The sequence below is a fragment of the Rhea pennata genome, chromosome 6, assembly GCF_028389875.1.
Source record: "Rhea pennata isolate bPtePen1 chromosome 6, bPtePen1.pri, whole genome shotgun sequence".
Lineage (NCBI taxonomy): Eukaryota > Metazoa > Chordata > Aves > Rheiformes > Rheidae > Rhea > Rhea pennata.
The window spans coordinates 4,745,507-4,758,703 of NC_084668.1; the positions used below are offsets into that span (position 1 = coordinate 4,745,507).

The 13,197-nt window shown below is 39.5% G+C and overlaps 1 protein-coding gene across 16 annotated transcripts in view; it reads left to right on the top strand.

Moving 5' to 3' along the window:
* GTDC1 (glycosyltransferase like domain containing 1) overlaps positions 1-13,197 on the top strand; it is a 189,060-nt gene that overhangs the window by 160,803 nt on the left and 15,060 nt on the right. For all 16 annotated transcript variants that reach the window (XM_062578883.1, XM_062578885.1, XM_062578886.1 and 13 more), the window contains one exon: positions 10,805-10,914. In XM_062578883.1, coding sequence (XP_062434867.1) covers positions 10,805-10,914 — 110 coding nt within the window. The remainder of the gene's footprint in view (positions 1-10,804; positions 10,915-13,197) is intronic.

A 13,197-nucleotide genomic window follows, 5' to 3' on the forward strand; every position in this document is an offset into this window, starting at 1 on the left:
CCTTCTGAATGCCTTTTTTCATTAATGTAGATCTGTTCCTGAGATGAGAAACGATGTTTCTTCTAATTACGGTTACATGTAGTTAATTTCCTTTTTTAAAAGCTCGGTTTGAAAGGCAGTTTCCTTGAAAAAGGAAAGGGGGGGGGGGAAAGAAGAAAGTGATACAGCTGATGTGCCTGTTGCCTTAGCAACAGATTTATTTATTAGGGTCTGAAATGACATGAGTTAATATACCACATACCTGCTGATCGGCAAACTCTCCTATTTCAGCTCCAGTTGACAATTAAGTCCTGGACAGCTACAGCCAGGGGTTAATGTTACTCATTAGGAGAACTAGGTCATTACTGGGAAATCAAGGCACTTAAGGCAGCATGGATAAAATTCAAAATTCAACATCTCAAGGAGTGAGGGGTTTTATGTTAATTAACCTTATTTTCCTTTCATTAAAAAAAAATCTTTCATATACGCATACGACAGAGGATCAATTAATTGAAAAAAAAAAGTAAGCTTTAGTTTACTTTCCTCTCTTAGTTGTCTTCATTTCCTTTGGAAGGGTTTCATTATTTTATGGAAAATTCTTATGTCTATATGATGAGTAAAAAGGGTATTAAAATTAAGAAGGGAATCATCATGGAAATCAGCTTTACCACAAGGGAATGAGCAAATAAAAGCCTTGGAAATGAAAATAAATAAGCTTTGCTAATACCTCACCTAAGGAGCAGAATATAAGCCCATCAGAGCTTGGAGATATTTAGAGGTACTTCTTTGCTTCTTTATTAAGCAGTTACATAGTTATTTGACCTTCAGAAACTGAAACTTTAGAGAACTAAATCCAAGTTGTTGGTAAATATTCCATTTACAGAAATCTGCTCAGTGCTGTTGCACACTAACTCCTGTAGTTGGTAATTAGCTTCTGATTTCCAGTAAAATAGAATATACTCTCTGAAAGCTTTATTATGGTATCTGAGTTGGAGTTTTAACTTGATAAGTCGTAAGTGATTTAATAAAGCTCTCCTGAAAGCCTTTATTTACTAACTTTTAGCAGACTTTATTCCGATACTGGAGAACTTAATAGGCTGCAAAAGAATCATATTTAAATGAACTTATTTTTTTACTCATTGTGCTCCCAAATAGATTTAATTCTTTCAGTTCAACCAAGGACTCTACTTTCCTTTCTCTGTTTAAGCTCTGCAACCTGATTCTGCTCCTAGTTGCGTGTGGATGAATTTTTTTGTAAACCCTGCTCCCCCTCCTGAAAAGTCAAGGTTAAAGCAGTATCTTACCTGAGGTGCATGTAGTAAACAACATTCTCAGATTTTAAGAGTGCTGTTATCCATTAGAAAAAAGGAATAATGTGAAGCCTATGAGAGGTTTGGGGCATGTGGTGGCACTGCGCTCTAAAACACTCTACCGCTTTGTGCAACCCCATTTCCAAAGCCACCTTCTTTTGATGAGAAATAGGTTACGAAAGCATGTTGTGCCAGGAGCTCCTGTGTGTGTGAAATGGCGTTTGATGTAGGGCTTTGGGGTGTTTTGGGACGTTTTGCTTCACATTATTAGTATAGGAATTATTTCCTGAAGATGCCCGTGGTAGCTGGTGGAGATCGTGGTGGTGGCGTGCAGCAACCTTCCTTCTTCGTTCCCAGGCACTGTAATGCTCTAAGAGCAGCCACTTTAGTGCTGTCCTCTGAGGGCTGCTGCGACTAACACTTCTGCTGTGATTCAAAAACTGATTTGGAGTTAATGTAATAACCAGAGTTACGTTACCTGCAATTTTGAGTTTATTTTAAAATTTGGAATAGATGTACAACAGTTTGCCGTAAAAGCTCTAGTTAACCTGACTTTCCCATTTTCCGTAATGGGAGACTCGGTTCTTGGTATCTTCCTTCTCTGGGGCAACAACTGCAAAACTCAGTTCTTTGAACAGAAATGTATGTGAACTGGTGAGACCAAGGGCTCTTGGCAGTCATTTTGAGGTTCTGAAGGAATGGGGCTTAGACTCTTCCATGTATTTCCACCAAAGCAACCCTTCCCCCTCCCTCCCCCCCAATCTCCAAAACCTGCTTTGGCCTCCTCTTTGAAACCTCTTCCTTTTCTCCTTGCCAGTCCCAGTTCCTCAGGCTTCTCCTCCTTTCCATTCTCCCTAGGTTGAAAATTCTCATTGCATTTGTCTCTTCCCCAGTTTCTCAGCCTTTCAAGTTACCCTCCCTGCCTTTTCCATACCGTCTTGGTTCCTGTTTGCTACTAAGCCCCGTTGTCCAACCTGAACGCGTTGCCTTCTTGGATTCTTACGTTAGTTTCCTTGCTCAGCTAATCACATCTTTCCCCTTATGAACTGATGTTGTGTTGTATCTTTTTCCCTTCTCCTTTTACTCAATTCACTGTTTCTTTGTCCTACTTTTCTTGCCTGATTGGTCTTAGTGATCAGGTCTCAGATCTCCACCTCTGCTTTTCTGTGGCTCCAAGAGACTTTTAGCCAAACTAGAAAAACATACACTACCATTACCAGTTTATGCCTTTTCAGCCCCTCTCTTCTGCTAGCTTCTTTCTCTGAACCTTATCTTCCATTTTCTTCTGGATTCATATCATCAGTGCATTCCAATCAGTGCCGTATTCTGTAAAGCCCAGTACAAGAATACTGAAAGTGAAGACAAGACCTTTGTTTTTGGTTCAAATGTTAGATCCTGCCTGGGCTTTAGCAGCCTGACCTGTGGTATAGGACCCTCACACCCAGCCTTGGCCTGAGGTATGCCCAGACGTGTGGAGTCTTCAGTGAATTCTTCTGGATGGTTTTGGTCCAGGATAGCCATCAGTCCTGAGAAACAGCAGAAACAAAAAAAAAGAGATTTTGTAATAAGAAGTTCCAAATAAACATAGCAGATGGTGCCACCAGCCCCCTTTGTAACATACAGCACCCCTCACCAAAGTATGTATCTTCCAAGAGAAAAAAATCCTTCATAAACCAATAATCTAATTTTCATTTTCCTCTGTATTTTCACGAGTAATAGGGGGCTATGTTTCTTCCTTCAAGGCTCTTAATTAATTTCCTCTTCTTAACATGCTACAATTGTTCGGGTTTTTTCCTCTCTTTCCCTTCTTTTCCTCCTCTACCCTCCATTTTCTCCATGTTTTCGACCTTTTTTTTTCTCCCTTTGTCCTCTCATTCTGCTCTTTCTCAATTGTGGTTGTGGGAAAACTGAGTCAAAGAAATTAGTTCATTCCTTATTCTGAAAGCAAGGAGATTTGTAGTTATTTTAATCTCTTTGAATAATGAGTTTCAAGCCTTGGTCTTGGTGCCAAGAAAAGTTCCTACTTAGGAGCTTCATCCTTGGAGATGTCAGCTTCACGAATCCAAAACGGATGAGTTATCTTAGGAACCCTGGCTAATTCCATTCAGGGAGGATCACGACTTCCTTTTTGACCCAGGCAGTGTAGCTGGTGGAGTATTAAATAGTCAAGGTTTGGTATAGTTTGTAGCTTCACCGTGGAAATTACAGTGAAATAGATAGCATCAGTCTGCGGGGTCTTGTAGAGTGAGGTAGCTGTTCTCCGTCCACGTGCAGTAATGTAGTTTTTATGCAGTAATTTCTGTTTGATTCTTCTTCTGCTCTTCTGAGGAACCACCTGAGTACCAAATGTAGATTATTATCCACTTACTATCATATTATTACCCATCTATTATTACCATGAGATGATTTTTTTAAAGTGTGTCAAATTACAATAGGATGTGTTGTATATGGTTATCAGAGCCCTCAGGGTCTCTCAGATACTTTATCTGGCCTCCCACTACTCCTCAAAACAGGGAACAGTTCTGTTATGCTGCATTTGGAACTTAAAAGGAAGTTTGTTTGATTTTTTTAAGAAGCTTCTGGGGGGAGTCCAGAAGAGTTACTGAATTGCTTTTGAAATTCAACTGAAATGATTTTCATGTGAATCCTGCACTATTACACTTGTCAAAAGCTGCGTTTGCTAAGTTGAAGTAAAAGAAACGAGCAGGCATCCGAATCAAAGTGCATTGATTTTTACACCAAGGTAACTGAGACCAAATGCAGGTCTTTTTGCCTTGAAAGGTTAATCTCTCTTTAGGAAGTAAGTAGAAGGTTCAATGACTGATGCTGATCCTGAGGTTTCTTTGGTAAGGGAATGTGCAATATTTTATTTTGAGTTTTTTCTTTATGAATTGTGAGAGGAGGAGAAGAAGGATCTAAACAATAAACTCCCAAGGTTCTTTTTTTATGAATCTCTTCTAGATAACACAAGATAGGGGAAAATGCTTTTCCAGCGTAAAGCAAAATGCCACCCATTTTTCTCAGACCAGCAATTTGAAAAATCAGAAGGTAAAATACACACTCCTCACTGTAAATACATCATGGGCTATAATGGAAAATAAAACACTATATTTGCCCATACTGTTTTGCTGCTTTTTGCCTCTCTAGTGCCATCTTTGAATTCCTTGCCTTGCACAGGTATTTCACAGGCATGGGCAAAGACTAGGACCTTTCTTTGCTTGCAAAACCTCCAGATTGCTGGCTAGAATTTATTCTGTAGGATCCTTTGTTCAGTGACACTTAGGCAAAACCATTTCCTTCTCGTTGACTCCATTTTTTATTAACTGACGGGGTATTGCAGTAACTTTTGATGCTGATGATGCCAGACAATGTTTAGAGGCACAATTACAGCAAAGACATTTCGTGGGCATATCAGCTGAAGAAGAAAACTCATTGGATTTAACTACATATTTGCACTCTACCTCTACTTTGCTTTGGAAATATAAAAAGATGGGATAATACTATGATAATTTGAATAAATGGAAAGTAATTAACTTTCGCTTCATGTTTGCATTTTCTTAGCTATTTCTCCCCCCGTTTCTTTTCTAATAGCTCTTTCCTGGCAATAATATTTCCACTTTTGCAGTTATCGTGGTCATTCTTATTAGAAGCTTGATTTTCGAATTTTACTTTTTTGTCTTTTTTTTCAGTCTTAACATAGACAAAACATATATTGAAATTATTTGATTTAGGCAAGTGCCTTCCTTTTCCATGAAAATAATTATTGCTAGAATGTATTTCTTTCAGTACATTGAGTAGGTTTGTAACATGAGGCCTCTTACTTTAAGAAGCATATTATCCTCCTGAAGTACTTACTGGCTCTGATCCTCACCACATTCCCGTAAATGAAAGCTCCTGTAAGGCTGTATCTTGCAGATGGGGAAACCTGGGCAGAGCAGTCTCAAGGGAAATCAGTGACAGAAAAGGATCCGAACTTGGCAAATCTCTATTTTTAAGTCCATGCTTATTTTTGTGCACTATGCTGCTACTTTCTGACATTACTAGATTATAATAAACCTAAATTTACAAATTGATGGGCTTAATATTTAGCATGAAATGACAAAGTGAAATGCAGTAACTGGTGAAATATGGTGATAAAATCACGGGTATTTTTCTTTAGATTTAGCTTGGCATGAAATGGAGCCCCGTTTCCGGCTCAGCCAAGTGTGTGTTTAAGGCTTGCACCATTTATTGCAGTGATGTGCTGCTGTGGGTTTCTTCAGAGTGCCCTGGCCAGGTGTAAGGCCAAGGAGGCTGATCTCATGTGGCTTGTCTTACCTGCCTGTGGCACAGGAGCTTCTGGGCCTCCTCCATCACTCTCACCAGGTCCATATTGTATCAGTCAAACCAGTAAAGAACCTCTAGTTCCCGCTTTTATCGCCCAAGTGAAGAGGATTACCCGCTCCCGAGGCTCAGCATCACTGACCTCCCCGTTCTCCTCCGTCACGCTTCCATAAATTGTGAATCTTAGGAAGGATTTTGCAAGTTTGCTCCCTCCCCCTCCGTACTCTGCTCCTGTTCAGACACTGCTCAGTGGCTCTTCTTGCTTCAGTCTCTATCTGTTCAGTTCTTCCCCTTTAATTACTAAGCAGTTTTATTTTTGCTTCCTAATTTATTTCTTTGCTGATATTTTTCTGACCTTTTCTCTAGCACTGACACCACTCTCAAACGCACTCTGAGTCTGATTTTTCTGTTCTCCGTCATTTTTCCTATATACTTCTTTTCTTCTCTACTTATTCCATATTTGTCTTACTTCCTTTGGCTTTGGCTATCTCATCTTTTTTTTTAGTTTTCAGCTTGAACATTGCATCCTATTCTTCTAAGCGTGTGGTTCCTCATAGTCCTTTTCCTCATTTGAGTGCTGTGTATTCATGGATTTGTTTGCTCTTCTTGGGATCCTGTCCCCTTTACACACCATTTTGACCATCTCGCCTGCCCTGTTGGCAGCCAAACTCTTCGTGCTTTGAGTTGCCCCAAATGAAACGGGGAAGCCTTTTTTTCCCCAGTTTCGGATCGTTGTGACAGCTCCTGCTAATGATCCGCCTCTGGGACATTCCCGTCGGGGTTTTCCTCCCTAGGCTTTCAGTTTTTTCTTCAACTGTTACTTTTTCATTTGCTGGTGCATCTCTAACATCTCATTTAGTGATTTTTCTCTTTATTCAGAGGAATAAAGGGGGAAAGAAAAGAGTTCCTTTATTCAGAGGAACTCTTCAAGGTCCGCGTCTTACTTTTCCTTAACTTTTCCTTAACTTCTAATTACCGGCTCTGTGCTCAGGGACTTCCCAAAGGCCTTCCTGACCTCTCGCAGTCTTGTTCATCCCGGGTCTCTTTTGGCTCCTCAGTTCTCCATCTCAAGACGCAATGCCCAGCGCTGTAAGTAACACGCACCCAGTGCCACTGTCATCTCCTCGAAGGTGGCCAGCAGTCGATGCAGGAGCTCTGGGTTTGTAGCCTGCATCTTAAAATGCTAGTTAGACCCATAGCCTGGTTCTCTGTGACCTGGAAATGATACTTCTCTACCTCTGTGGGCTCTTTGGCTTTTCTGCTTACTATGGTGTAGAAAATGTTCTGAATTGCTGGGATTTAAGGCACCATAAAATGTGAAATATTACTACGTGCCCTCACAGTTTTGAGTTCGCTGCCGCTGAAACACTGGAAATCTCCTTTGCTGAATGTCTTAAGAAGATTAAGATTGACCCTTTTAATACTGATTTTAGCTGCATTTATTTGTAACCCTTTCAAAATATGTAGCACCTTGAGAGATGGCATGGCAAGACTGTTGTTATCACAGTCATTACATACCCTTTATGTGTTTTTTTTTTCTTAAATATTAGGGCTAGTCAAGACTGGGGGTTCCCACCACCGCTGGGAACTTACTTGCATTTAGCCAGCAATATGTGCGCTCTCCTTCCAGGATGGACTCGGGCCAAACTCACGAAAGCCCAGAATACCAAAAAAAAAAAAAAAAAGTGTTTTGAAGACTGTTGCTGTCCACATGATGTAGAGTTCTTGTTTAACCATTTTAGGCTAGAAAGAGGGATGTTAGGTATCAGTTGGTCCTGACAGCATCCTTCTGTGGTGAAAAATGTGTAGTTACACCCATTTTGTAAAGAAAAAGGCTAAGGCACAGCTACTGGACGCTAGATACTGAGGCTACTAATGCTACAACTTTCCCGTTCTCCATTTGATTTAATTCCCATTGAAAATCAAAATATGGACTGGAAAGTCTTGCCTGAGATTGCAAAGGGAAGTCACCATAAGTCAGGATGGAGACCAGGGAGATCCTGAGCCACGTTGCCACAGCCAGACCAAAGACCTGCAATGCTAGCAGCACACAGGATAAAAAACCTCTTGAGCAGACCTGGGTAAAAATTTCCAGTCTGAGGTATTGGGATCTCAAGAACATCTCTAATGGCAGTGCTCTCAGATTCAAATACAGATACGGGTGAGAAGCATATGCTGCCCATATCCATTTTGTGGTGGTTTGGTCATTTTGACATTTGCATATTCTTAAGATGAAACTAGAATACATTCATACCATGCCCAGTTTTTATTTTCCCTTTACCGATGAATATTAAGTAAAAAGACAAATGCCTAAACTAAACAACAAAAAGAGAGCCTGGAATCGCCTTAGCTTAACTTTTTCCCAAACATGTAACATCTTTGAAGAAAAGTTAGCATTTTAATATCAGGCTTTTATGCAGTTTTGCAGCTCTTCTCAAGGAAATGGCGTATATATAATTAATACTCTTTAATAAAGCTCAAAAATGCAACAGATGCAGCCAAAAGTGCACGTCATTTTGAGCAGATCTTTACAGAACAGACATCCCATATTGTGTTCATCTTTTTCCACAATCACTGCTATGACAATCTGGTGTGTTTAGCAGTTGTTGCTGAGTAAGGCAGACTGGATTGTATATGATTTTCTCCATGTCAGCCGAGAAACACAGCACTCCTCTTTTTGGTGCAGGAAAGCGATGGTCTTGTGCTAGAGATTCTCTCTACCAGGAAGAGCTATACCGTTATTAAGTATTACTAGTATAATAATACATTGCAATCTGTAGGTGCATGTGCCAGGAGCTTTCTGTAAGTCCGCAGAAAAAATGGCTAAAAATAAAATGGTTGTTCCTGGAAGAGTCTTAAGAACTGACAAATTGAACTATATAAACTCCCAAGTAGGAAAGCTCTAAGATTCACAAAATCTGTCATTAAAACCTGTGGGCATTGTTGCTATCATATAAAAGCAAAATGTTTTAAAAGGAAACGTGGAAGGAGGATCATCTACATCAGAAACTGCCTAAGCCAGGCTCCAGTGCAAAGGAAATGTTTCCCCTTCCAGCATTCCTTCTGGGTGCCAAATTTTCCTTCTGTTCGTCCCCACCTATTAAACAAAGCTGCAACTTCCAATTCCTATCGGTTTTCCTAAATCTGTGCAGCGTATGTGGCTCGGGCGAGCTGCAAGGCTTCGCGTTCCCCTGCCAGCTCCTTGACAATGTGGCTCCAACAGCAGCCTCCACTTTTGGCTGCCTCCAGGACCCCTGGTCTCTCCTGGAAAGCGGCAGGGAAAGCGTATCCTTTTCCGAAGGACTTTTTGCGACTGCGCAGCCTCTACTGCAGCTTGCGAAGATTTGGAAAGATCCCTGCAGGAAGCTTCGTGGCGGGGGCTGTCGAGGCTGCCTTCGCTGTGCACGTGAGTGTTTGGGGCTGGTGACACCTCACACGCGTGCTGTGCTCCTCAGGTCCACCAAAGGACCACTTATAAAACACGCAGAACAACCCGCCGGCGAGGGAAACTGAGGCTAACACGACAAGTAACTACAAGGCTCCCTGCAAGGAAGCTGTTTTCCTTCCTTACAAACCTTCTCATTTCCGAGTAGACGTCCCGTTGCAGCCAACTCTGCCAAGAGTCCGTTTCTCAGCTCTTTCAGCTGGGCATTTGGGGGGGGGACTAGCATCTTGGAAATATATTGATACCTATAATTCACCTAGCTGAAACAGGTGGATATTTTAACCGTGAGGCTGCAGGCAAAGTAGTAGATAGTTCTCAGTTCTTTGCAACGAAAAGAAATTCGCTCGCAGAGTCAATATTACTCACTTTGGTTATTGGAACCTCCGTGAAAACTCCTGGTTCACAGATGTGAAACAAATTATGAAGCTTATGCTGTTGCATTCCTCTTTATTGCTGGGAACAAAACAAATCTGGGAGATGCAGACCTTCTTAAAGTAATTATTGTCTGGCTTTTATTTTTAAAAATGCAGCTAATTCTGAAAAGTCCACAGTTCCTGAAGATTTTTCAGCCTACGAAAGTCACATTAATTATAAGATTAATTTGTTTTAATTCCGTAAATGAAAAATATCGACTGAATGAGAAATTAACACATGTAGAGCTGCAGATGTCATTTGGCTTCAGATTTCCTGAATGATCCAATTATTAATCTTTCATATAGCGGTGCGACAAACCTACAGATTCATTGTACAAAATCAAACTGTGAAGAAAGACACTGGGACAGCCAGGCTATCGATTTGCCGTAATGCAAGACGGAAAACAGGGGAATTTTCTACAGAATAAATAAAAACAAAATCTTTTAAAGACATGTGGTGCACATCTGTCTGAAATAATACAATAAAGCAGAATAATTGTATGCAAGAAATAACAGAAATTTCACCTTGGAGCAGGGGAAGTAACTCATTGCAGTTTTAATACCATCGCCTGAATTCTGCAAGTTTAGTTCATCTGTGGTATCTTTTTAACCTTTCATTCTGCCCTAATAAAGAAGACAGACTAGCAAGAAGGTTTTTCTTTTCTTTTTAGATATCAGCTTTGTGTTTCAAGATATTGATTGTAATATCTTTAATATTATCTTCAGCTGAAATTTTAAATATATACAGTTTTCTTATCTATTGCTTTAACTTCCAACTGGCTCCTTAAAAGTCTAAAGGTGGAAAATACCCTCTTGTTAGGATTATTCTTTCTTCTTTACCTAATGCACTGAATGAATCAGGAGTACGTGTCAGCATGGATTCATAAAATTCCATTTTGGGAAATCATATATTTTTAGCAAAAGTTTTTGATTAATATATTGCTCCTGGAAAAAGGGGGTGAAATATACTAAGGATTACATATCTTGTTTTAGTGAACAAATAAAAATCAGAGTTGTTTTCCTATTTTTAGCATGATTTTGCTTTAAGCTTGGAGAGATATTATTCAGTCCTTGCTCTCTAAATTGGTAATTTAAAAAGTAGAGACATCATTTCAAGACGGAGAAGAGATATAAGAATCTGATGAAGCTGGATTTTGATCTTGAGTGCTGGGTTGGGGAAAATATGCAACTATGTGGCATAAGTAAAGAGGGAATTTATGCTGAGGAGCTTTGGGTCCCCAAAGGGAGAATTTAAGAAAAATAGTGTTCTGATGAGCAAAAAACAATTCCGCAAGTAAACAACTGATGCTGAGATATATTCTGTTTATTTCAAGGGAACACGATAAAGATCCTGAAACTTTCTTTAAAGTACTGCTGCAACTTAAAGAGAAAGAACTGCCTTTTCATGTCTCTGTCCTGGGAGAGTCTTTCAGTGAAATTCCAGGTACCTTTTTTTTTTCTTTTCATGTAAAGTTATCATAAAATAGATATTTCTAGAAGGATTTTTCATGTATATATTTTCTTAAGTTTAGGAAATGAATATTTAAAGGTCCTCATAAATTCTACTGTAATACTAAATAATATTGGCATGTTGTAAAATAAAATCATTAAGGACAGTAAACATTCTTTATTCTGCTTGGTGATGGAAAATTTATTTATGACTCGTGTTTCAGTAAAGTATCTGTATTTATCTGAATATAGCGATAGGTGTAAGCGATTGGATCAGAAATAAAATCTTTCGGTCTAGGTCACTCACCTGAAATCCACACTGAGATATTAGCAGGTAAAAATACCTACTTCCCCTTCAAACCTAAGGTTAAGAACTTCTGTGGAAGGCTTCTAGTTTCTATTTGGCATAAAAGTGGCCACTAATCTTTAGGTTTTTTATATCACTCTTTTGCACAGTCCTCCCTTTCCTTAGTTTATGATAACCACTATTCTGTACACAATTTTATCTGTTTGAAAACAGAATTAGAGTTTTCCCTAATATACATACAGCTTTGTGTCTAAGATATTACAGTAATAAATAATCAGATCCTATATTGGATGCACATGTAGTAGATTAAAACCTCTAAAAATGTGCATTAATGACAGGTGAATACCTGCTGGTTTTGCTCATACATGTTTTCCAAAGGAAGTTCATTTGTCAGTGTTGTGATATTAATTGCCTGTTGGACCGGTGATGAATTGTTTTAGTTTTGATTTTTTCAGTTTTTAAGACACCAAGAAATTGATCTGTTCCAAATAACTTTGGGGGCCACAACAGCGGCACAGTTGGATTGGGAAAAGAGGTAATAATTCAGTAAGAGGAAATTCTTGCTGTTTTTCTGTCCACTTCTTCTTAGACAGTCTTGTGAAAGCTTGTTCTCCGAGGCAGGCCTTATCGCAGATCCCAAGGCAACGTTGCTTTCCAGACTGAGCGCACCAGATTTCTTAGAAGAAAATTCTAAAGAATATGTGACAGATAGGAATATAGGATGGTGCACTGTGGGAACAGATTCTATTGACACTCATTTTGGATGTTGTTACATATCTCATTTGTGGCTTCAGTACTTATGAATAATGTAGATCATCCTAAATTTATGCCACTATATCAAATCTATATGCCGTACCTCTTGTCTTGTCAATTCATTCATCCTCGTGTATAAATAGAGTCTATATAAAGGGCAATGTGGTGAAATGTGTCTCATCACCATCCATTTGATAGGGCCATAGTCATACAAATGACATATGCAGGTCATTGCTAACAAGTACCAATAAAACCTGTTGCACATGCTTTACTGAAAATCTATTGAGATTTCTTACAGATTTTTTTTAATAAATTGTTGGCACAGCATTTCCTTTCCCTCCAATTAGGAGATCAAATTCCTTCAATAACGTAGATGTCACGTTTACAGTCTTTGGTAAGAAAAGTACATAAATTATTTGATAAGCCAGTAATCATTCGTTTATTTGAAAACACAGTAGTTCAGTACCTCCCTGGTTAGAGGTACGAAGTGCATATCCATTAGGATGCTAGGACATCTTTCACTGTCACTGGTGATAAGGCGTTTTTTTAGGGTCTAAAGGCATCAGGAGGTAAGACCTTAAATTTGTCCCCAGACTTCAGCCAAATGTGCTGTGCAGGACAGTTCCACCTTTGGGGAAGGAAGCAGATAGTTCATGACTGCCTTTTTCTGGGGCTTTGTCAAAGATGGAGGACCTAAGGTGGACAAGTATCCTAATTTTAACCAGAAGTTACTCCTTATGAATGAGATTTGTTGTGTCCATCTAATATTTGATCTTCACACGCATAGTACTAGCAGCACTTTCAATTAGCAACTTAATAGTGTTTTCTGTGATTGGTATACTGCTCTCCTAGGATATAAGCTGCATTTACAACATATTTTTTATGAGTGATCAAATTTCCACTAGGTAACAGTAGCTGTTGAACAATATCTGTATTTGAAAGCCTGGCCCAGACATCTGAGGCTCAATATTTGGCAGTGGAGCTCCTCAGACCTTAACCTTATGTGCATGGCTTTCAGAGAAAGACTCAAATGACCTGCTGTCATCCACACATCCAAGACCTCATTTCCTTCACATTTGCACTTACATGAGGTCTGAAACAAATTCAGACCTCCTTCAAAAACTTGGTTGTACTTCCATCGTTTTTTTCTCCGTACCTCCATCTAGTCTGCTTGTTTCCATGCTGGGTGCCAGCACATCTTTCAGGCTTTCTGATACT